General features: G+C 43.4%; 1 protein-coding gene across 1 annotated transcript; it reads right to left on the bottom strand.

The window, feature by feature from the left end:
* Positions 1–230: 230 nt before the first annotated feature.
* On the bottom strand, positions 231–24,589 carry mxd4 (MAX dimerization protein 4). The gene is made up of 6 exons (XM_058641179.1): positions 24,352–24,589; positions 23,820–23,919; positions 21,195–21,224; positions 7,930–8,044; positions 6,732–6,894; positions 231–5,446 (listed from the first exon to the last, which is right to left on the bottom strand). Exons 1-6 carry the CDS (start codon positions 24,413–24,415, stop codon positions 5,286–5,288), a joined length of 633 nt encoding a protein of 210 aa, XP_058497162.1. The 5' UTR covers positions 24,416–24,589; the 3' UTR covers positions 231–5,285.
* Between the last annotated feature and the right edge of the window lie 655 nt (positions 24,590–25,244).

The following is a 25,244-nucleotide window of genomic DNA, read 5'->3' as shown; positions in this document are numbered from 1 at the left end:
CTGAGTGTCTTTTCCTCTGCCATAACAGGAGTAAAGCATGAACTCTGACCTTTTAAAAAAAAGAGCAGTTAAGTGTCTCAGACGGCAGATCACAGTTATGTAGCTGCACAAACCAAACAGGAAGCCCCACATCACTGAACATCTGCCAATTCCTACTGCTCTTTTGTTGGTGTGCTTTTACCCCACCCACCCAAAAATAAGTCCTCCTTCAAGCAATAATGAGGCTGTAGCAGCTTTATGTATAAAACATTTTAATTATATTACAATGAGAGAATACACAATACCTTCAAGTGTTTGCTGAAAATGTAGCCAGCACCAGGTACTCATGTGCATGCACTCACACACAAAAACAAACAAACAAACAAACAAACAAACAAAAGGAACTTGTATAACATTTTCTCAATGCATATTAAAAAAGGAACATATTCACAGGTCTCTGGCACAGAACTCTCCCTACTCTGCACAGTGTGTCAGCCCAAACAAACAAACAAACAAACAAACAAACTCCCCACCACCTCCTTTTGCTCCTCTATGGCGGGAACAAAAGATGAGCCTTCGATACATAAAAGGAAGGAAGAAAGGAAGTAAAAGGCCGGGGTCTGGAAAGCAATGAGCTGACCTGAAGCCTACAAGTAGTTAAAGCTATTCTGCTGGAATTACATCTACTCCTACAAATCATTCAGCACGGAAAGTTTAAAAGTGACTATTCATTTGGCAGGAATATAATTTCATGGAAGTGACTTGTGTTTGATTTCTGTGTTAGTCAGCAGGCGTCTGAACCCTGTATCCTGTCCTCCGTTTGTGCTTCACACTGATTTCATCCCTCCGCTCTGTCTCTGCTGGCTGACTTTCCTAAACACACACACACACACACACACTGTGAGTGTTTTTGTGCTCTTTGGAAAAAACACGCTTAGCGTAGAATCTCTGTGCAACAGCAAAAGAAAGGAATTATCAAACCAAGTCTGCATCGAGGAGCCTCTTCCACGTCATACATGTTTACCCTCTTTTTCTTTTTCTTTTTTTTTGCAATATGAAAGAAGCAGTAACATCTTCTGTTGCGTCTGCATGGGTTTAAACATATGAACATCTGCGACATCTTCTATTTTTTTTGTATTTTAAAGAAAACAACTTTGTCCAAGGCACGTCAATATTTCAGGATTTCACACTAAACACATCTGTCCAGCATTCGAACAAAACTGTTTCACCACGTCCAGTCAGTTGTTCAAAAATGTGTGCTAGATATGTTTGTCGGTGACTCAAAAAAAATCACATTACAGTACAGTAACAACACGGTAATAGTAGTAATATTGTAATAGTGAAGTATTATGATCATACTTCCCTGTTTCTGCAGCATTAACTAAGTCATATCTTGGTAATAACAGTGGAGAAAAGTGTGTGTGACATATGAAAGGATGGATTTCAACATTACTATCTGGTAATTAACAAATCTAATTCCCAAAATGTTTCACGTGTAGTTACAGTAATTCATATTCTTATTGCCACACTATTATCACTGTTATTAACAAGCTGAACGTCGCATTAGAAATAAGATATTACATGCACTTTGCCACATGTGTTACTGCACTGTAATGTTAAGTGTTCCCTCCCCAAAAAAACCCCCAATAATCTCACATCTGGCCCTCAGCTCATCCCATTCACTCCATCTCTGCCCGTCAATCTTTTTACAGGGAGGTTCTGTGCAAGAGAATCATCGAATGATTTTACTCAGTTGTTCATCTGACCAACAAACTGAAGAAAGGACATTTTTTGCCTCAGACATTCATGTACAAAATCCTTTTGACATGAATGTAAAACACGTTTTGCTTCTTGACTTTTCGTTTTTGCTCTCCTGCAGTATGTGGAGAGAGTGCAGATCAGATGTAAAACTCATCAAAACAAAACAAAAGAGTTGGTCACAAAAAAAAAGAGAGAATGCACCACAGAGTTAAAAGCAAAAACCACCTGCTTGTCTTAAAAACCCTGCCCGCCCTCCCTCCCCCCCCCCCCCCACTCACAAAGCACAAGATGGTAATATTGCTGTGTCTCAAAGAGAGGTCCCCTGATCAGCGGGTAACACTATTTTTTGGGAGCGGACCTCTGGGAGAGCGGAGCATAACACCTGAAGCTGCCATCAATTGGATTATTCTTTAATTGCTCCTCTCCCAGGGACTCCCGCTAAAACAAACACAACATAACACAATCATAGTAAAATGACAAAAAGAAAAAAAAAAGATAAACATGCCTTAAGCCCAAAAGTTTTGAACCCTGTTGGTAACCATGTTAGGGGCGACTGGAAGCTGCCATGGGAGATCACCAGTGTGTGTGTGTGTTCTTTTTCTTCTTCTTTTTAGCGACAGTGGCGGCACTGGCAGATAGTTGGGCGTCAAGAGGTGGGGGGAGTGCCTGGACAAGGCCAAGTACAACAGCGGCTTCTCAGTAGAGACAGAAGGGGCTTTCTTTACTTCGTTATTCGTCAGAGGGTCTTCCCTTCACATGCCCCTCGCCCGTGGAAGTATTTTGGCATGGTGAGGGTCGAAATCAACGTTTTCAGCCCCGTCAGAAGAGGAGGATGAGACTTAAGATGACGAGGAGGAGGAGGAGGAGGGAGGGGGGGGTTGTGACCTGAGCTGGGACCGGAGGAGGAGGAGGAGGCGGGAGGATGATGAAGGCTCACCAAGGCACAGAATGACAGCAGGAGAGTCAAAGAAGGGAGAGGGGCCAGTGTATCAGCTCCCCTGCCCCCACTCTCCCTTTAACAAGCCTTTCTTCGAGTCTGTCTGTCAATCACACATACACACACACACACACACATGCGCACACACTCACTCACTCACACACACATACATATATATATATATATATAGATAGATAGATATAGTCACTCTTTTTTTGTTTTTTCATTACAAGAGAACATTTAGGAAAATATAATACAAAATTTAATACAAGAAATATAGACTACACTGGCTAGAATCACTTTTAGTGACGAGTAGTTTTTTTTGTTTTGAGTTTTGTTTTGTGCACAGTTTTTCTTTTTCTTTTTCTTTTTTTTGGTCAGACCTGCCACGGTGGATTGGCCCTTTTTCGTGTTTGCAGTGTCGGGACGTGGAGCCCTAAAGACTGCCGGAGAAGAGTTATTAAAATGGCCAGAGAGCAACAGAAAGTGCCTCCTCTGTCGATAGTGAGTCGAAGAAGAGTTTTGTCTGCACTGGTTTTCTGCCGTGCCGACAAAGCTCCAGAAGAAAGTAACATTTAGCAGAGAGAGAGAGAAAAGAAGATCATTAATTGGTTCTTTTTGTCTTTTTCTTTTTTCTTTGTTCCTAGAAATTAGACGTTTAACTGAATGTTAGTTTTATACCTTCTACAAACCTCTATAGAGAATAATTGGTAGAGATTTCCATGTTTCCAGCTTTGACTTGTTAATCAGAGACGTTAAAATCCAGACACGTTAACACACATTTGTCTACAGGTCTATTCTGTGGCTGCACTGAAGTCTGGACATTCTCTGGAGATTGTCCTGCCAGCTCCCTCCACATAATGTCTGAGTGAGATCATGTGAGAGCGCAGAAGGAGGAAGTCCAGATCATCCGCAGTGAGTAAACGGACAAGTGTCCCCTTTTTGAGCTGGGAGGAGATGTCCTCGGGACTTTCTCCTGCTGCGTTCACCAAATGCCTCGAGTCCATGTCTGAAAACAGCTCACAATTGCCCACTCGTCATCTACTGGGTATAAAAGTAAAGAATAAACTCTCCCGTAACTCATTCTGCTTCACAGGAGTCTCCAAGGAAGCACCTGCCACTTGTATTTATTTATTGCTACATCAATTAGCTACTGAGACACAAGATAAGGAGCAATCTATAAGGAATAGAGTTTTAGTTTTTCAGGCAACTCCTTGCTTTTCTTGGCATAGTAGTCCATCCACACCATAGGTTGGTATAGTGTAGTGGTCAGTAGTGTGGAGGAGTGGTCAGGCGAGCAAACAGAAGGGGAGACATGAAGGGTTGGACAGTAACTGTGCATCTGTGTTCAGTTTCTGCTACAGTCACGAGAAGCTGCTTCCAGACATGAACTGAAGTCCAGACATTTTCTTGAAACTGCAGATCTTCTAAGAGTCTTAAGTCACTCGTCACCTCTCGCGTGGTTTGTTGTCTCCTGCAGCAAACTCTGGACTTTTCTGTCTAAAAACAGCTGAACTTTCTCAGTGTGTTTGTTTTTTGGTTGTGAATGTGTTAATCACGTATAAAGGTATCTATTAAACTCGTCCTATTTTTGGAGGCGCTCTTGCAGGTGCACTGTATTGCGTTGAGAGCCTTCTAAAGAAGTGTAAACCAAAGGAATATTCACAATAATCTTCAGCCTTCAGCAGATTATCCTAGTTTAGCAAAAAAGACTGTGAATGCAGGAAACAGCTAACAAATCACAATCTTGTTTTGTTTTTTTACTCATTTTATAAAAATGCTAGTTGTAAACTTAAATGCAGATAAATTGTTTTTAACAGTCCCTTTTATGTCCCCTCATTTTCAGGCTTTATGCTAAGCTACGCTAACTGGCTGCTTTTTTTTCATATCGACCATCGACAAGTTAAATCAAAAAGTTCCTGAAAGCGTTTCTTTAGCAGTCCAATGATTTTTTTTTTTTTGGAAATAAGCAGAAACTCTGCATTAGCAACTGGTGTAAATCTCTTTGTGTAAAGGGAAGATGTGTGACTGTCTGAGAGGTCCTGATGTGGCACAGAACGCAGAACAAGCAGAAGAACTTTGGCATTAACGTCACAAACCTAGTGCAAAGCCTCGTCTGTGAATTATTGCCAACCTTTCTTTCTCTCCTGCACAAGCACACACACAAAAAGCACAAGAAAAAAATCCTGATCAACAAGTCAAAGCTGACCACCACACCACAGACATCCCCCATAAAAACCACTAACTCTGCTCTGCTCTTGTCTGAGCCTGCGGCAACACTAGGTGGGGCTGGTGAGGGCAGGGCATGTAAGGAGGGGCGGGGTCAGGCAGGATACAGTTGGGTGAGGTAGGGTCAGTGGTCAGGGATTGGAGGTGGGAGGTGGGGGGGGGGGGGGGGGGGGTAGTTTGGTCAGGAAGGCTTGAGTGGCATTTCAGCCCCATGTGCTTCCTGGAGACCCGGGGGCCAGGAAAGGAGGAACTTGTTCAGGGTGTACCGCCTTTGTGGACCGGTCTGATGTCGGTAGTGTGTGGCGGTGTGTTGGCGATGGCAAAACGGTCAGAGAAGGTAAGGTGAGCGGAGGAAAGGCATGGGCTGGGAGGCTGGTGTCTAACAGTGGTGCGGCTGCAGTCTGTGGGAATGTGTGGCTGTGTAGCTGGTGTCGCTGGAGCTGCTCTGGAGGCTGTAGTGGTCCTCTTCCTCGCCGTCGCTGATGCTGTCCACACTGTCCGCCTCAACGGGAGTGAACTCCACGCCCTCGATGTCCACCTCTGCGCACAAAAAAGAGAAAAGAGGTTAAAATAAGGTGTTATTTTTGAATGCTGTCTAAAAACAGAGGAAACCGAGGGAAATGTTTATTTACACCCAGCCAGTGGTCACCTTTATTAGGGTCGGCTCAGTCTGTGGCTTAACCTTCCATTTTAAATGCCATTAACTGTGGGGAACAGGCAGGAGTTGGTGCTATCACAGCTAGAGCTGGGCGATATGGACTAAAATTCATATCTCGATATTTTTTACCTGAATGGCGATACTCAATATATATCTCGATATTTTTTCTGTGATTATGCATTATAGCATATTAGATCAAATGTTTTCCAGAGGCAAACTCTTTAAAAATAAACAGTCCGTTATAAGTTTAAGCCACATGCCAACTGTCAGAGGTCACTGAAATAAAAATGCTCATCTCTTTCCTGCATGACAATAATATACAGTAATTAATTCAAAAATACAATACTGTTACAATTTTAACAGAAATAAAAACGGACTTAATAAAATTGGAACAAACATGACTAATAAAATAAAAATTTAATGAAAAAAAATGAATGCTTAATTGGGTTTGAACACTTTACTCAACTATTTCACATGTTGATATGATAGTTAAATAATATCTTTGTGTTGACGTGTGAGACAGCCTTAATGGCTCATCTTCACACAGCTGTGACCGTTACTTGACAGTGTGAAAAGACCGTATCTGATCTGAAAACCACGTCAGGCTTGAAGGTAATGAGGGTTGAAACTGAACCTGCGGCGGTCGACGGAACCGACACATTGGTGTTTGTGTTTGTGTTTGTGTTTGTGTTTGTGTTTGTGTTTGTGTCCCTCGTGCAGAGTGAAAGCTGTTGAGCTCTGCACACCACAGCTAAGCTCAAGAAGAGAGCTATCTTTACCGGCGCTACAGCCAAGGGTGTCACCCTTTAACCCCGGAGCATCACCTGCTAACAAGGTCGGAGCTTATCATGGTGTGGCTTTTCTCTCTAATCACAGTGTGGCTCAGAGTAAGAGGAATGCAAACAGCCAAACAAACAGCTGAGCCAACGACAGCAACGTGTCGGCACCTCACTCGATATTCATGTGCATACAGTAGATGTGGAATTAATCTGCGTTTTAGGCACTGGTTAAATAACAGTACAGTCTGTACTGTACAACTCATTTAGATAAATATGTTTATTATCACGTACAGACCTGCTTTTTCGACTAAACTTAAATTCCCAAAATGAAAACTGTGTCCCTTCAGATTCAATCCCACCGGTCTACTTTTCCTGAGGCCTGACGCACCTTGCTCAGAGTCGGTGGAGATGGTCGAGCCCATGCTGTCAGTGCGGATGCGCTCAACGGAGCCTGACACCGAGAGCTGCTCCAGGCGGCGTTTGAGGTAGCGGTGCTCTCTCTGCAGCTGCTCCTTCACATTCAGAGCCTTCCTGTCCTGCTCCTCAAGCTTCTGCAGAAACACAGACATCACAAGAATCCGTGATCATGTTCACCAAAAGACTCACATTGTAAAAGTGTGGTTGACCGCTGAGGGAATTTTACTTGAGAACATTCGACAACAGCATCATTCAAACATATCGTGGAGAAGTGGCAAAAATGACTGTGTGAGGCTTGTTACGTAAGAGAGTAAAACTAAACTAAACTTATTTACGGGATTCAGCTTTGCACTTATTTGCATGTGAAAGTTCTCGGTGGTGAGTCAAAGAGAAGCCAAACACGTGTGACGTGAGAATAAGCGCGGCTCATCTGAGCATGGAGGACATGTATGGTAAACAGGAAATGAAGGGTTAAAACTCGCTCGGTCTGGATTTTCCACCAACCACACTGTTGCTGCTTGTCAACACCAACATGAGCACAGCATTTCCTAAACTCTTCTCACCCTTCACCAGGTTTCAGATCAAATGACATTCTGCAAATGTGGATGTTTTTAGGTTTTGTGAGGATTTCTCTCTGTCACTGCTCCTGTTCTGCAGTACACACACACACACACACACACGCACACACGTGTGTGTGTGTGTGTGTGTGTGTGTGTGTGTACTGCAGAACAGTTAATGAACCGTTGACGAGGAGTTGACTTTAAACAAACCAAACATGCAGTTGTCTTAAGATCAGCCATCGAATGTCCCTTTGTTTACTCATTTGTTAATTTGTTCTTGTCTTGGGACTTGAAGGGAGGCGAGGGAGAAAACCAAACAGCTAGAGGAAACGGTAGAAACAGAGCAGAAGTTTGAGTCAATACTAGAACTGAGGCATTTTATTATTTTCACTACTCATTCATCTTGAATTTACTATGTTGAATATTACAATTTCAGAATATAATATATATATATATAAATATAGTAGCATTTTATGATTTGCTGGTGATGTCTCCTCGGGTTGCTGTTTTTTTTTGTGAGGAAATTTTATTTGATAAATAAATGATGGCTGTGAAAAGCCAATCAAAGCCAAAAAGGTTCTTTCATGCAGCAGTTTGTTTTTTTAGTACCTTGATGTGCATCTTGGCCCTTTTCAGTAAGCTCAGTGTGGTGTGTCTGGTGCTGTCTGGACCCAAAGGCACCAGCTTCTTCAACTGCTCCAAGTACAGCCGTAGTTTCGCACGTCTGCAAACACACAAGCACACGATGACTCAGCAAATAAGTCAGAAGGTTCAAACACAGGCAGACTGATAGGATCATGTGTTCCTCCAGGTTGTGAGGATGATGATTTTGTAACATTTAGGAGGGTTTATTGAATAGACTACTCAGAAGTATGTTGTGTAGTAAGTGTATTATCACTTTGAAATAAAAATAATTTAGTTTTTATAGCCATAGAATAAGCCTTTAAGATGTATTTTAGGCCAGCTCTACAGAGGTCACCGTGTTTCTACAGCAGCAGATGTTTACTTTGGGAGAGGAGAGAAAGACTATTTGCATATTTCTGGTATGCCCAGGCCACCGTAGTTCCTTGACTCACTTGAGAAAGGGAGAGTGAGTGAGTAGAGGAGTCCACTCTGCAGTCCCACCATTAGATGTCACTACATCTCACACAGTGGACTTTTTCCATGACGGGACAGTTTTAGTCAGGACTTGGGGCTTGCGTGTATAACCGTGCATGCATGTTGACGTATTAAGGTGGTGCACAGTCTGTGGTGACACAAGTGCAAAGTTTCCAGAGGCTCCAGGAAATGACTTTCATATGGACACACGCAATGCAAATGTCCTCATCTCAGTAAATGTGTAAAAGTATATATGACAGTATACGTCTCTAACCAGCACAGACTCACTCTCACAGTTTCCACTACATAAATAGTCTCATTTCCATGCTCTGCTCTGCAATGTTCAATAAACCAATCAGCCCAAAGTCCATTACAGAGGCCCATGATAACACAACATGACAACATGACAGTGAAAAGAGGAAACGTCGATACAAAACACAGACACATGTGACACACATTCAAAGATTCACACGAGTCCTCGGCATGTAGCCTTCATTTTTATGTAACTCTAACTTTACACCAGCAATTACTCACTCTTTCTAACAAGTATGCACAATACATTACTGCAACATCATTATATATATGTATATATATATATATATATATATATATATATATATATACATATGTATGCAATTCTTTTCACAGCGAGTGAGAAAGACGGTTGTCTGCAGATGCCACCTCTCAGCTGAATGCTCATGACAACATCCTGCTGACCCAGACAATCTGCAGTCCAGACCCACTTGATTTAGCCTGATTTTCACATTTCCCTGTGGTGTCCTCACTTCTGCTTCGTTAACAGCTTATTTAACAGCCTCTGTGTCTGAGAGAAGCTTCTTCACCTCAGTCAACAGGTGCAAAAAAAAACAATACTCACCACGATTGAGTTGAACAGAAATGTGTTCTGACACAACACTGTGACCTCAGAAGCACTGCCTCTTTGCCAAAAGCCTTCAGGCCAGCGACCCTGGACCAGCAAGTAAATACACACTAGATGCAGCATTTAGTGTTGGGACAGTGGCAATGAAACAAAGTTAATCTCTGTATGGGTCACACAGTGACTTTGTATGAATAATGTTAAGAACTAGTTTTATTCACAACATTTTTATCAGCAGATTACACCCCCTCTCTGTCCTTGGTCCATTCAACTTTGTTCATAAAGGCCTTTCAATCCTCCATTAGTCAGGCGAGTCCATGAACAGTTTCTTTGTTCTGGACTAGCCTTCCCCCTTTTCTCTGGTTCCTTTGGCTAACTCTGGCTGAACAGTAAACAAACTCCAACAATGCAAGGTCTCCCCTGGCCATCACTGCAACCACAATAAACCTGATTAGAGAAATGAAGCTCTCTGGGACTGGCGGCAGAGTCGCGCACACGGGGGACCACGGCTAATTCACAAGACCACAATCTTAACACACACAGTCTTTTCCCTGTTTGTTTTTTTTTACCCCGTTTTTGAGGAAGGGTGTCACCTGTGTTCATCACATGACGTACAGTAAGACGTAAGAAGAATGGCCTTTTGTCACAATAAGAGTTTCAAGGACTTAGTATAGTATAGTAGTCCTAAATGATTTAAGCATCTTTTGCAGCTATAGAAGCACAACGGTTTCTCTGAATAATCGGAACGATTTCTCAACTTCAAATTCATCGCTACCTCTCTACAGGTGCATTTGAATTTCCCCAAAAAGGGCGTGTGAAAGTGCACTCATTCCTTTATTTCCTCTCCTCCCAGGAGGCAGCTCCCCCCCGCCTCCCCCATCCGCTGAACCCTCCACCTCCACCCTTCTGCTCCACCCTGCCAACATCAACACACCCTCATCCCACTGGAAAACAAGTGTCTTCTGAGGGCCGGGGCGGGGGTCCACCTCCAACCTGCCCCAGTCTAGCCACATGAAGCACTTGGAGTCCAGCCAGGGGAAGCAAGCAGGAAGGAGCTGGGGGTCTGCAGCACGGTGGGGAGAGGGGTGTTTTTTTGGAAGGGAGTGGGGTCCGAGCAAGTGGATGACTTTCTCTTGGGTTGAAAAAAGGGCTCTTTGAGTGCAGTGTGCTCAGCTGCACTAGGCAGTACTCCATACACATGATCCAAAGGGTAACTTGAGCCAATGGGCAACCAATGGGTACCCCCCTCCCTCCCTCTCCCTCTCTTGTAATGAAAAACAAAAACAAGGCGTTGCCCTCAATATTCTGCCTGACCACCCCCCCGCCCCCAACACCCCAAGAAAACTCTGGCTGTTCTCAGACGTATTCATCACGGGCCCCACCTGTATGCTCACCACATATTTTACCTGGCACGCAACAGCTGTAATGTGCACAGATGCACTTTCTCCATCGCTTTTACCACATGAAAAATAAAAATGAATGTCTCCACTGCTTGGTATTAAAGCCCCCCAGATATACTGCTTCTTTTCATCAAACGTAGACAACTTGTCACGCCACAGCCAGGGGATGCGCAGTCTTCCGGGAACAATGTATATATTATATATTTTTGGGAACGATATGAGAGATAATGGCAACAATAGCCTGTTTTCATGCCCTCAAAACACCTGAATTCTACTAAATATTTACAATTGAGGGCAGTGGGGCAATTAAAATGTGGTGCAATGAAATCAATTCCAGTGAATAGAAGAGGACATCACTTAACTTCCCTCCCACTTCTAGTGGCTCGAGGAGGAATGTGGCCTGATGAGGAAACTACAACATCATTTACAATAATAATTTTAACAGCAATGAAATGTCACCATGTATCAACGGCTATTGGTGCTCTTTATTTACATCATCAAGTTGTGCCTCGTTATTCTTTTCTCTGTGCTGCACGTTGCTGCCTCATATTTACACTCCAAAGTGCTTTCCCCAGAAAATGTGGCGGAAAGCTTCATGTTTCAGATGCATATCGATGAGATGTGTCGTGGTGTGTCCCTGCAGCACGTGTTCCCCACACCTCAAGACACACACTCACTTATTTTTCTTCAGCGTGCACAGCTGATTTGGAGTTAGGACCCTCCCCTCACTGACATTTGTTATTCCTCAGCCCAGCCCCGGTCATGCAGTGTTTATCAAATTGGCACAAACAGCCGTGCAAAGTGCAGCGCCAGACGAATGCCGCGCATACAGTTTGCATGGTTTCGATTCACATGAAATTAGTCTGGATTGAAAATAGAACCCTCTTTTGATATTCCAGTCATGAATAGCGTCACAGTCTGAGACTATTGGTGTGCTGTCACTTCAGAGTTGAAGGCACATTTCATGTTTGTGAGTCAGCACGTGCAGAAGTTAAGCTTTCACAGTGGAGCGCATGCAACTCGACACCTAACCTTAAATAACAATAATAATAATACATTCTGGCAACGAAACTCGCTAAGACTGCAAAATTGAAGTTGCATGTTATTTCTCTGCATGGAAGGACGTAATAGTATCTGATTTGAGACTGCAGAGACATGACCACCTGACTGTTCTCACGTGTGGAGCACCACGGGATGATTTGTGTCTGATCTCTGGCCTTCCCTCCCCTCCTCTTCCCTCTCCACCGAGGGCTCGGTGCCAAAACAAAGCAGAGACAGAGGAGAAAATAAAAGGAACTTTTGCTCAGAAAGCTGCGCGCTGCTGAAAGTGGAACGAGCTATTTTAACTGCTGACTTAGCTCCAAGGTTACTGGGTACAAACCAGGCCTTTCTCACAGATATGGCCAAAGTTTGTGACTCGGAAAAGGAAAAAGAGACGATGAGATGTGTCACTTTGCTTTCCACAGCAGCCTGTGTACGACGGATGGATGCAAATGAAAGCATGTGCACAAGCAGTTCTACAGCTTTACTGTTTCTAACACACACTGTTCTGGTGATTGCAGTCTTGCAGAGCCTGAGAAGGCTCACTCGCTGCTCTGTCTTAATGAGCGTGCTGCAGCCCGGCACATTCCTCAACCCATATGCACACCACAGAGTGACTTGTCTGGCACAGAGCCAAACCTGCTAAACTAAGGTCAAGGGTCGTCGGAGCACAACACAGCCAGAGCTGACTCGGTTTGTTCGCCGTCGAAGTTAAGGAAAAGAGTGGTGTTGTTTTGACTTGGCGGGTCGTCTGTGATTAAAGCACAAAGCAAATATTTATCCTCAAAATGCAATTTGGAAGTTGTGTCTCTAATAAGGCTGCAGAAATTTTCCCATGATTCCCATGGGATGTTTTCAAAATTCCCAAAAAGGTTTCCGGACATTTACCGGGCATCTTCCACCCCTTTGCAACCATAGTCTCTAAATTAAATTGTTAAGTGTGACATGACAACAGCATCTAATTAGATTTTGAATGGGATTGTTCAGCTTTAGCCATCACTCTCATCAGTAATAATGACTCTTTACTAAAATGTGGAAATACGACAACAAAAAATAAAGAAACAAAATCGCAATCATGGATTGATACCATCGTTTTTGGAAATGCTCCCTTTCAGTTTTAGTTACCAATAAAGTGGCACAGTTAAAACAGGAACTGTGTTTATAATTCAACTATTCCCCTTTTTGAAATTCTAAAGGGTTCTAACTCACTTTATAATAGTCTCTCAGTCTTTTACTTTGTCAAAACAGAAACCTTGTGCGTGTCGTCGGTCTGTTTACAGCACAGCTCTGTTTTGGTGCAGCGAAAGTGGGGGCTGCATTGCGTGAGTGTGCATCACCATGGTGAGGTGGTGGAATTCGGGGTTGCCAGTGGAGTGGCTCAACATCTGGCGGGCAGGTTTCTGGGGAGTAACGAGGCAGATGGCGGGAGGTTTGAGGGCCGTGAGGGGCCTGATGCAGAGACCAGCCGACAAACACAACACTGGCTCTTTCAGCAGCTCACTTCATCGGGCCCACTGTCACCTTCACGCCCCCTGCCCTCGACATGTTTACATTTAACAGATCTCTGATGTGATGTCTCAGAAAAAACAACATTAAAGTGGCTCATATGAAACCACGTCAGTGAAACACGAGACGCACAAAGAGACGTGCAGCGAGACATGAGAGGCTTTTATCACCGTGCTATGAAATGTCAGTCGTCTGGGACAAGCTGTGTTTGTTTTATGTCATCGAGGAGGCCACACCCACCCACTGTGTGGTGTGGCAACGGCGAGGTGACACAGAAGGATACAAGTCCCCCATAAACACATTTTCCTGACAGCAGGATCATGGAGCTCATGTGACTCTGCACTCACACGCAAGCAGAAATTTGAGCATGCGGCATTAGAGCAGTCCGACTTACACTACTTAGAGATTTACTCCAAAAGAAAGAGGAGCACGCGTAACTGGTGATTAAACAACAGGAAACCACAGAATTAGGCAGTGTGCTGTTCACACATATCGTCGTAGTCCCCTATTATAACAAAGTGGAGTTTCCACTGGGTGTGCTAGGGAATGCCAGGGCGCTGAAACTGTTTACCATGTGCACGTGGATCTTTACAAAACCCCTTCCTCAGCTGAGACATCTGACCAGAAAAACAGACGTCAAAGAGAAACAGGAGAGAGTGTGAGCAAGAAGACAGGACAGGGGGGTAAATAAAGGCGTCCCTCTTCATCTCCAAACCATTTCAACACAATGCCAAATGACAGACCCGGACGTTATCGCCGCTGCATGCATTGAACAGTGCATCAGCAGGGACAAGTTCAGTGAGCTCAATAACACATTCCCCCTGACAGTGCTTTTATAATGAGTCCTCGTCAATGATTAACACAGGAATGAGAGGGGATTCCAGCTTCCATGTCGACTGTAAAGGTTTGGTCTCGGGATCCGCCCACAGGGGTCGCAAGATCCATCTGACAGTTTAAGAGAGGATAAACACAAAAAGTTAATCTTCCACATCCTCAAAAGTTATTAGACAGAAAAACAAGAAGATAATTACGACCCAGGGACTTATACAAGTTCTGACAGTGGTCAAAAGAAAAGAAAAAAAAAGAAGTCTGCAGCTCGGAGCCACTCCGTTATTGCATTATCAAATATTCAATTATGATCCTCTGCTTGTAAACACAAGCAATAGCCAATGTGGATGCAGCTGTTGAGCATTCTAGTAATGCTCGGGCCGCTAGTTTTGTGTACCCCCCTCCACCCACAAGCTCTTCCCCCCTAAACCGCCTCTCTTACTTAACTCTACATTCCAGCGTATGTGTGTATTCTCTGCTGACCTGAATTTCAGGCTGCCTGCTCGACACATATAGAGCAGCCACGTCCTGCGCTGCCTCACGTCTCTCCCTTTGACAGCACACAAAAACATCTTCACCTCCTCCTCCCCCACCACCACCACCCCACCCCACCCTCATCCTCAGGCACACAGGGCCCAGGCCCAAAACCCTGAATGGTTCAGTCAACGCTCTTTCCTTCTTGCTCTTCTTGTTTTCATTCGTTTAGTAGTAGTAGTGCATAACTTTTGAATACAGACAAATGTCTGTTACATTCAAACGTCAGTATATTGGTGTTCAGATCGTCGAAATTCTTATACTGTACAAAGAAAGTGATGTTTTAGGTCAAGACAGATGGAGGTTTTGAGGAGAATTCTTCTTCTTGTCCTCGCCTGCCCCTGCACTGCTGCTGAACACACACAAACGCTTCCTCAGTCAGGTCCACTAGCGATTGCTCTAAGACAGCAAGGGAAGCTCAACTTCCTCTAAAATGTGTTATACCTTTCAATACTAAAACGTGTGCTACAACGCGATTAGCATGTGCCGCTAGTTTGTTCAGAATCAGCTGTTTATCACAGACGACGGATCGTCTTACGTGATTTTTTGTCTTCTAACCATTTGAAGCTCAGCTTCAGCTGTTCTCTATGGGACGACACAAGTAGTTTTTTTTCACTCAGTGAGCTCGACTTCCACTGAAGCTCAGCTTCTCTCAGAGTCAACGGAGCAGTGGGCGGACCTCAGTCCTGTGTGGAGAAGTCTGGAGACAAATAGCTGGTCGTTGTGCGTTATTTGCTCGGCGATGTAGCCGAGTACAGTTAGTTTGTACATGTACACTGTACTGTATACACTGTGTTTCTTGTTCTAGTTGTTCGTTTGCAGTGTTTATGTAAGTATGAAATGAGCTTCCCCAGTTTCAAACACCAGCAACTTCCACTGGTCTGGTCTGACAGTGTATCCTGTTTCCAGATTAAGAACGTGGCCAAACAGAGGCAGAATCATAATATCAACAACACTGCAGCGTTAAAAGCTATTCACACACCTCACACACACCCCGTTTAATCGCATTCTACGCGGTTGTTTTTACGAGCATCAGCTGCTCCGCGGCGATGAGCCGTGTTTACTGACACAGAAACGTAGTGTAGCCTGCAGCAGCGACACCTGAGAGGGAGAAAGAATGTTCTCACCCAAATGTAGGTCTACACCTCACTAGACTCAAATGTCTCCGTGCATGTGTGTAACAAACACCCACCGAAAACCTAACGCATGCAAACACAGTCATCCGTGGATCGCCTACGTGCAGCGACCACAGCTGGCTATGACGACAGAGTGAGTGTCCGGTGACCTCTGGGCGGAGCGGTCTTGTGTGACTGCTGTTGCTAACCAACATGTTTGTTATTCTTTGTGCACGGTTCTTTCAGCAGTTACAACCAAGACTGCGCTGTATCCATACTGACTTCAGTAATACATGTGACACAATTTGGACAGATCCTGTTATTGGCAAACTGGACAATGATGCAAAAGGTTATGAGGAGAATCTCAAGGTGATACCAGTAAGCAGGACTTCATTGTAATTATACTGCAGTGTTAATTTATTGGATTAACTGTATTTATGCATCAAATTGTTTAACAATCCAAGAATTTATTAGTTGGCATTTTCACTCAGTATCTCCTCTGTTAGTACATTTGTAAATGAAGCAACTTTCTAAATTCTAAACACTCTCTTGTTCCAGCCTCTTAACTGTGAGGATTAGACATCTTTCTCCCTCGTGTTACACTGAATTGGTTTCTCCTTAATTCATATTTTTCACGATCTTCTGACATTACAGCTAAATAAAATATTAAAAAATACTCCACTTTAATGTAGCTCTGATTTCAAGTCAAAATTTAAATGTTGCTGTAAATGTCAATTACGGCCTACATGAGAGCCGATACGGTGCATCACTCATTAGTCATTAGGCTGGAATGATGAGCTAGTAAATCAGTTGTGAGGAATGTAACTGACAGAGTGACATTTGAGGAAGTTAAGGAAGAAAAAAAAAAGTCACATGCAATCATGTGAGCATGTGATAAACCACGTTAAACACCAAGAACTGTCAAGAGTAAAGTGTGTTTAATCGGCAGAATGTACGAGGCAAACAAGGCATTTAATGAACTCACATTTGAAAGCAGGAGGTGGACATATTATGACCTTGACTTCACAGTGACTGTGGAGTTTACACTCCACATTAAAATGTCCTTCAACACCTCTGCACATTAATTCTCTGTCACGGAGGAAGATTTACTCCTCAACGGACTGAGCATGGGCACAAGAGGACCTTTCTCCTCCTTTACTGCCTCAGGTTTCTGCTGACTCAGACACATTTACGAAAAAAAAAGAGAGGCACAAGACTGAGTCTAAAGGAAAAAAGATAACAGAAAAACAGATGTGGTCTCTGGAGAAACAGGAGAAGGTACAAGGGTGAAGTAACATGGGCTGTGTTGCTGCCATAACTCAAACAGTTCAGTTAAGTGCTGCTTCTCCCCAGTTGGGCTTAAGCCTCTTTCACACTAAAATTGGCAGGTACTTTTGAACCTGGGTTAACGTGCTAAAAGAAAAAAAAAAACACCATTCTTAATGCTAGTGGCTGTTCTTCCCTGTGTGTGTTTTTTCTCACCCATGCATGAAATGTGGCTTCACTAAATGCACCAGAAACAAAATGAGTCAGAGGAAGGAGAAAACAACAACAGCAGTGCGAGCGATGGAGCTCAGCAACATTCTATCAAACTCGGTGGCAAGTAAATCTGTTATAAAGTTATAAAAAAGTAAGGTTTACTGAAAACATTCATCGCAAACAGCTGGAAGAAGAAGGTGCGTCTTAACATTGCACCGAAAATGACACCGGAATTTGCATTGTCTTGAATTAGCCACTACTGCTAATCTATCTTGGCCAAAGCCAATAAAAACCTGCGTGCAGAGCAGAGTCTTTTGACCCAGAATTGCATCCCAGCTAAACACATTCCCATTGGTCAAAAACCTGTGGGTTTTTTTTTGACTGGCCAGAATGGGCTGTAACCTACACATTCTCACACAAATATAGGCAGGTTTTACTTCAAACAAAGGCTCCACAAAACTAATAAGTCATTCATTACAGCTGGAAGGAGAAGACACAGAGTACATTTAATTAAGGAGAGCATTGGACCATGACAAACTGAGAACCTGCTCCTGTGTCCATGAAGTAGACACATTTCGAGTTAAGTTCAACAGGTATCATTCAGTTGTATGTGCTGTTTGTTTGAATCACTCTACAAATGCTGAGCAAAAATGAAACTGAGATCACCTGACTGTCATGGGTGGCGTCTGGACCGATAAAAATAGACTAGGCTTTTCGACTGAAGTAAGCACCACTAACGCACCAGTTGCCCTGCCCTGCGCTACTTGATTTCCAGTAAACAAATGCTACGTGGGAAACGAAACGTCTGCACACACAAAAAAACAAAGCTTGTGGCATGAGCAAGTCGTCATAGGTGTCAGAAATGGGAAGGAAGCAATGCCATCAGAGGCCAACCACAGTGCAGAATTTGGTTTCACAGAAACGTCAAGATGATGCTCTGCAGCTCTGTCCTGTGTCATGCAATGAGAGAGAACAAAGTTACCCACAGGATGGTCTTTGCAGAGCTGTCACAGCAGCAGCAGAGAAGCAGGTTGTGTGAGGACGAACAATCCTGAGGGACCAGGCTGGCCGGCTGCCAGCCTGGAGATTAAGGCCCTGCTCAAACCTGGCATTAACATGCATCTCAGGTGATCTGATCCCTTGTGCACAGCTCTAACTTCTCTAACTGCATAAGTTCCCACTTGCCTCTTATACATCTCGACGTGTCTGTGACCACCTGTGATCAGACCGTACTTCCTCTCTGTGTGCAAATAAGTGTACTGTATCGGACTTATCGTTTCTGTTTCCAGGAAAACAAAACCGTGTTGTTGTTGTTTTCATTTGGCGGCAGGTAGTTATACACTTCCCATGTCTAGTCTGCTGGAATTTAAAAATAGAAACCACAACAATGCAGGCTTGGTCTATTACTCATCATGCTCCAGGTCAACCAGTACACCCAAGATGATGTTTGATGTTTGATGATGTTTTTCAGATGTCCTGGACCAAGTCAGCTTCAAGCTACTTGTTAGTATAGTTCCGTGAACGCCGCTGCCACCTTGAGCCTCCAACCAAAAATCTGGCACTTCAAAATGACATTAATCCTTTAATATTCATATTGAACAGCCAAGTCGGATTCTACTGATTAAAGTCTTAGTTGGTTACAGCGAACGACAGCCATCGCCCGTCTAGCTTGTGCACATACAATGGAAGGGTGTCTCTCTGCCACGACAAACACACACGTCACGTGACCAAACAAAGATGGTGAGTCAGTGCTTCGAACAGCGGAGCCTCCCTGGAGTTTGCGAGGAACGTGAAACTCAACTCACGCCATGATATATGACGCAGTACTTTGAACCAGAGGCCACAAACTAGTCACACGGTCAATAAACTAGTTGGACTGGACAGCTGGAGACTTTTGGTTTTCCTATGAATCAGCAGACAGACAGACAGAGATCAACTGAGGACACTGAAAACACTGGATCTGGTTTTGGTTTCGATCAAGTAGCACAACCACAGGGGTTGTAAATGAATGTTTAGTTTCTAGGTGTTTTTTCACTTCTGGTCTGGTCTGTGAAATTTGAGGAAAAAGTAAATTAGTCGATTATTAATGGATTACTAGATTAATCATCCAATCGTCTTTTTATTTTAATAATGAAATCCAGCTTCAAGACTTTTCAGCGTCTTCTTTTGTTCCATGAAAGTAAGAAATCGTGAATAATTGTGGTTGGAAAACAAAGCAAGACATTTAAGAACATCATCATTTCAAGGTTTGGGAACCAAATTTAAAATTTCACGGACCAAACAACTAATCTTTATCCAACCAGTAGCTTAAAAACCAAGAGATATTGGATATGTGAATATTTGCACATCGGAATGTCTAAATAATTACCGTATAGTATCAGAACTGGTTTTAAATCAACGTTCTGACAACACTATTATTTAGTGGAACAGCTATAGTAGGTGAACATACAGTATGTACTGCACTGTATGTGATTGTGCCAAGGCCTGAAGTCCCCGTTTCACCCTTTAACACCTGTATGTTGGAGTAATGACAATGTAATTTGACGCCACAAGCCCAGACAGGGATTGAATTTTTAAGGGCTTTGTGCTGCAAACGATCAGAGTGATACCTTGTCACAGCAGAGCTGTCATTACAAATAAGTAGGTGGAAATGTATCCTTAAAAAGCATTCATGAGTGGAAAATAAGGAGGTGTTCTTGATACAGTTTTTTTTTCTTCCCCTTCCCATCCCGATAAAGAGTCCAAAACAACAACTTAAATGTGCCGTTGAATCGATGCAATGATTCATATCTTAATATGACATAATATATATATATAGAATATAGAATGACAACAGTGCAGAGGGAGAATTAAAAGCAGAATTTCCCTTACAAATGTTTTTCTTTGGCATAGTAACTAGCAGAAGTCACATGTATTAACATTGCAGTCATGACGCTGCAAACGGGGCTTTTTTTAGAATCCTGAGGAAATTGTGATAACAAGGGAAGTGAGTAAACTGATTATGGAACACTTTACTGGCAGTGTCAGTTTGACTGGCCGTCACTTTATTGGTAACCGGCGACGCCCCGTCACTGGTAACTGATGTGTCTCAACACACCTGCAGTGTAATCAGCTCGGGGCCTCGTCGGTGTCTCAGGTCAGAGAGGAATATGTCTGCACTTGTCCCTCTCTGCTCTGTGCACAGCCATTACTCACACTATCAGACATGTGACGGGCAAAAGCCAATCCCTCACAGTGGCTGAAAGTGTGTCACGCACATGCAGCCTCACACACCCATCTGAGCCTCGGCTCACATGCCTTCGGTCACATCAGCTGTTTTCGAAATCCTCGGGGTTGGCAGTTTTTAAAGAGTAAGCTGGCGTGGCACTGGTGACTGATCCAAACGGAGACGACGGACAAACCGCTTTGCTTTTTCTACCAAGTTTGTGTTTCGCCACAATGCGGCCTTGCGTCCCTTTGGATGTGTTAATGAAGTCAAAGCAGATGTGTGTGCCTCTAATGAGCAACCGCATCACATTAGCGCGAGCTGTGGGAGGAACGTGAAGTATATGTTTCGGAGTTGCAGTGGGACAAGTGAGTCAAAGTGAGTCTCACGTTGGACAAATGAGCATCAAAGGCCAGATTCAACCTGCCTCCGTTCACAGCAGCAGTTTAGGCAGAATTATCACATTACTGACAGGATTCCCTTCCACACAAAGTAACAAGTTTCAATCCGAGCAATGGAAACAGATGTCATCAACATGAAGGCGCTCTTTGAAATGAGCTTATTATCCATTTTCAGACACGAGGAAGTAATTGATTAAATCTGTGGCCCTTTGAAGATGACCTCTGATCCAATCTCGTGCTTTTGACAGAGAGAAATCTATCTGACATTTCCCTGTAGACAGTAAACCCCTCATTTGATATGTTAGGAATTCAACAGTGCAAGGTAAAGTCATGCATGCAAATCAGATAATGGCGAGAGCTGCAGTGTAGGTCAAAGAAGTGTCACCTTACCTGTGTTTCTCTAGCTCGTTGTGCGACGACCTGGAAGAGCAACAAGACAAAAGGTAAAGATGAGTGTCATGATAGCACTAATGTAACGACGTCGTGAACAATCCTAGGGTGATCGCTTGGGTTAGTGAACGCAAGACATTTGAAAGACAGTGCCAAGCAACAGCAGTCAGGGAAATGTGCCAAGAGATTAGTATTGTAATACTTTAATAGAGCAAAAATGAAGCCCAGTGCAGAAAATTGTTTTCCCCCTTGTCTGTGTGACATTAGTCAGCGATTGTGGAGCACACACACACACACACACACACACCCCCTTGTATCCATACTAACAGCGTGCACGCACTGCTGCTGTTGCTACACGCTGACTGAAGTGCAGCATGGACATAGGATAAAAACACAGCCAGACGTCTGGAGGCCTAGACGCTACAGAATTCCTCTGCGTGTGGGCTATTCTGAGGAGAATATCTATTATGATGCGCAGCTGGGAGCGAGGAGGACACTGTAGTCCATCTGACACAGGCCCTCTGTTCACAAGGCTGTCATGGATACCGTGGCAATAAAAACAAAAACAGCAACAACAAAAGACCAGACTGACAACAAGCTTTTTCAGATTTTCCACTGTTCGAGAGCCCTCCAGCTCATGAAAGCACAGCTGTGACAGGAAAGGCCAAGGCATCTGCACCAAAGGGGTTACAGTTGACCTTGCAACTGGGATAATGTGGCGCCTTCACGGAATCATTCAAGAGCAAGCATAGGAAGCTGAACTGCCACGGATATGTTGATGCAAAAGACCAACACACAGCTTTTCTTCGCCGTGAAGGAAGTTCAAATGAGGGAATATCCCAGGCAAAGACCAGGAAATCATGCAGCAGTCTTCACAGGGGAAGAATGCACACAGAAGTGTATTAACAGCAAGTTAACACTCACACCTTTACATGTTATGTAAGAGGACGGTGTGCTATGCAAAGGTCTGTGTTGTCTGATGTTATAAACTCGGGATATAAAACTGCCAAAGCTCAGTCAGGAAGTTTAGATTTCAAAAATTTAGTGTGAAGCAGGAAAACTCTTTTGAGTTGTGTTTTCATGTCACAACAGCCTACGAATAAACCAGGAAACTCCACCAGGGTTTTTACCTTCTGTGTAAGGAAATTTTTTAAACACAAAGAATAACAAACTAAAACTAAAACACCAGTTTTTGTTCTATGCGACAAGAAATGAACTAGCTTCTGTTCAACTGGAGACATGGTTTCAGTTCAACTTGTTTTTTTTGTTTCTTTTTTAACTTCACTGTCCCCTTAAGCATCCTGTTGTTGCTTGAAAAAACTAGTAGAGCGATTGGAGAGTATGAGGGAAACGCAGGTCTGGTGCATGAAACCCTGTCTTTGTCGCAATGTGTAGGTGCCTGTTTTAGACACCACACCTACCTGCCACACACACACACACACACACACACACACACACACTTACTATATCATTCTGTGTATTAACGGTATGTGAAGGCAAGTGCATACAGAGAATGTTTTAAACAAAACCACATGCTTTAAAAAGGGAGTGTAATTACAACAGTGCTACCATGGGTTGTCATGCTGTGTGTGCAATGATGTAACTGTCAGACTCATTACTGAGGAAATAAGACTGACTGTGATTCCCTACGCTACCGTTACACACAATAGTTTTGGTTTTATTTTATCAGATGTCGTGTTCTCGTTCTTACAAATGAAAGTGGACTGACATCACGCAGCACAAACACTTGACATGAGTTCAACCTGGACAAGATAACCTGGGGAAATGGGGACAAATATTGAGCATATAACCCTAAACGCGAGGGTGAGGACAGTAAAGACTCCGTCCAGTGTGTCAACTATCTCAATAAAGACTGGTGCTGACACAATTATAATTTTGTTTGTTTTTTGGCTTATTCCAAGAAAATGACGGATTGGTCGACAATGTTAGTATATAATATATTAATGTTAGGCTGGTGTCTCAACAGAAACATGCCGAAAACTCTTGTTTTGATCATGAAAATCATCTGAATGTCTTGTTTAGAAGCTTTGACCTTCATGAGCACTCTGTGTGTGTGTGTGTGCTATGCATGTCATGTCATAAATATGCTGTGTGGACCAACTGTCAAACAACTCTGTCTTTGTGAGGACATTTTGGCTGGTCCACATAACTTTAAGACTGTAGTGATGGTTAAGGTTAGGGAACGTGAGTGTCCTCAAAAAGAATGCAAAGTGTGTTGCACAAATCCCTCAGACCACATGAAAATGGAGCAAATCCTAGTGTTGCACAGGTGAGACAGACAGTAAGGGTTGTGTGTGTGTTGGGTGTGATGTCTATCAGCATGAGGCGTGTTTTAGAACTCTATGTGTGTGTGTGTGTGTGTGTCTGTGTGTGTGGGAGAGAGAGGGAGAGAGAGCAGAGTTGACAGTGTACGCGTGGCAGTGTTTATTGGAGAGACCAAAACAGAGAGCCCAGCCCAGGCAGCAAGAAAGATGGCAGTGTGCATGAAAACAGCAGCTCTGTGTGCATGTGTGTGTGCGTGCGTGTGTCATGAGCTGACACGGACACAGTCAAATAGAAGGAAAGAAACGAAGAAGAAGAAGAAGAAAAAACAGAAATATTTACCTATTGTTCTGAGTTTTTCTGGAAATTGGCGATGCTTTCGTTTTCTTTCGGGAAAAGTCGCTACTGAACGGCAACACAGACGCATAACCATGTTCTGCCTCTGTACACACAAACACATATGAATTAAAGTTAGTTTCACGCGTTGACGCGACATTGCTCCAAGAGACATGCATGTCAACACAAGCCCCATGTAGCCATGTAATTATCTGCCATTATCATACCATTTCAATGTCATTCTTGTTTACGCACATAAACACCGCGCTGTGTAAAATAATGCTGCAAAACACGGTCGTCAACAACAACAACAACAACACACACACACACGCGCGCGCGCGCGCGGCACCATTCACATCACGAGCTGCAGTTATTCTGTGTAAGCATAAAGGCTGTGTAGTGTCCACTGTGTCCCATTGTCTACAAAGTGACATCATACCTGCACTGTGGCAGGACACGTTCAAAACTTCACGTCTCAGTATTTTTACACCGTCCGCGAAACAATCACGACAACATAATCACTGTCAAGTTGAAATACCTCTGTCTCTTCTTTCCAAATACTCTGCAGCCTCCAGCAGAATGAGAAGAGAATTAAGTTCCATGTCCTTGTTATTTTTATATATATAAATATATATTTAAAAAATGGGGAAAAAAATAACCTATTTACACGGATGTCATAAAGTAATAAAAGTGAAAATAACTGTTTCGGGGAGATGTGTTTCTCCCTGCTATATTCACTTCTGAGTCTTGGTGACTCCAAACTACACTATCAACAGAGGCGAACCTCAACTCAGTCAAGTGAGTGACGGCACCGCTGACTAATGAGAGGAGACTGTGGGCGGGCTCTTTGATATCAGCCAATCAGCAGCCTGATAACCAGTGAGGCGTGATTTGATTGGTGTAACACGGTGAGAGCCGTCAGGGACATACCCTAGCAACAGTCCGAGCGACCCGCCTCTTGAATCCGCTGATTGGTCTGACGGGGGAAAGTCGCGCTCTGATTGGTTGGAACAATTCTGGGCGGTGTCGCTGTGTGGTTGCCAAATTTGATAACTTCTCCAAAGAAGAACGCCTTTCGGATTAGAATCGTGTTACGGCCGTGTCATCAGCGTCCTGGTATACTCGTCAGCTATTTGTCATACTCTTTACTGTGGCGTAAGGAGAACTACCCACAGCAATTGTGTTCCTCATTTCCTGTCCTAATCATTGTGAAAGTGTTGTATGAGGCTGCAGAATATTGCAAGCCTTATTTATTTAATTGCTGGTCTAGATACGTTTTACAAATATCTGTCAAAATCAGTATTGTCACTCCTTCTATCTATACGTGTACTTTCAGTCCTCAATGTCACTTTTTCCCATTCATTTGTATGGGTTACTCATTACAGATATATTCAATTCATTTTATGATACTCACAATGTGGGTCACAGCTC

Source organism: Solea solea, chromosome 10, assembly GCF_958295425.1.
Source record: "Solea solea chromosome 10, fSolSol10.1, whole genome shotgun sequence".
Classification (NCBI taxonomy): Eukaryota; Metazoa; Chordata; class Actinopteri; order Pleuronectiformes; family Soleidae; genus Solea; species Solea solea.
This window is presented reverse-complemented; position numbering and strand designations above follow the sequence as displayed.

What these genes read in the sequence shown, in the direction of transcription:
- mxd4 (XM_058641179.1), bottom strand. Translation starts at nt 24,415, where the DNA reads ATGGAACTTAATTCTCTTCTCATTCTGCTGGAGGCTGCAGAGTATTTG. An exon ending in GGGCCAAGATGCACATCAAG is followed by an intron (nt 6,895 to 7,929) that starts GTACTAAAAAAA and finishes GTGTTTCTGCAG; the next exon opens with AAGCTTGAGGAGCAGGACAG. An exon ending in CTCCACCGACTCTGAGCAAG is followed by an intron (nt 5,447 to 6,731) that starts GTGCGTCAGGCC and finishes TTTTGTGCGCAG; the next exon opens with AGGTGGACATCGAGGGCGTG.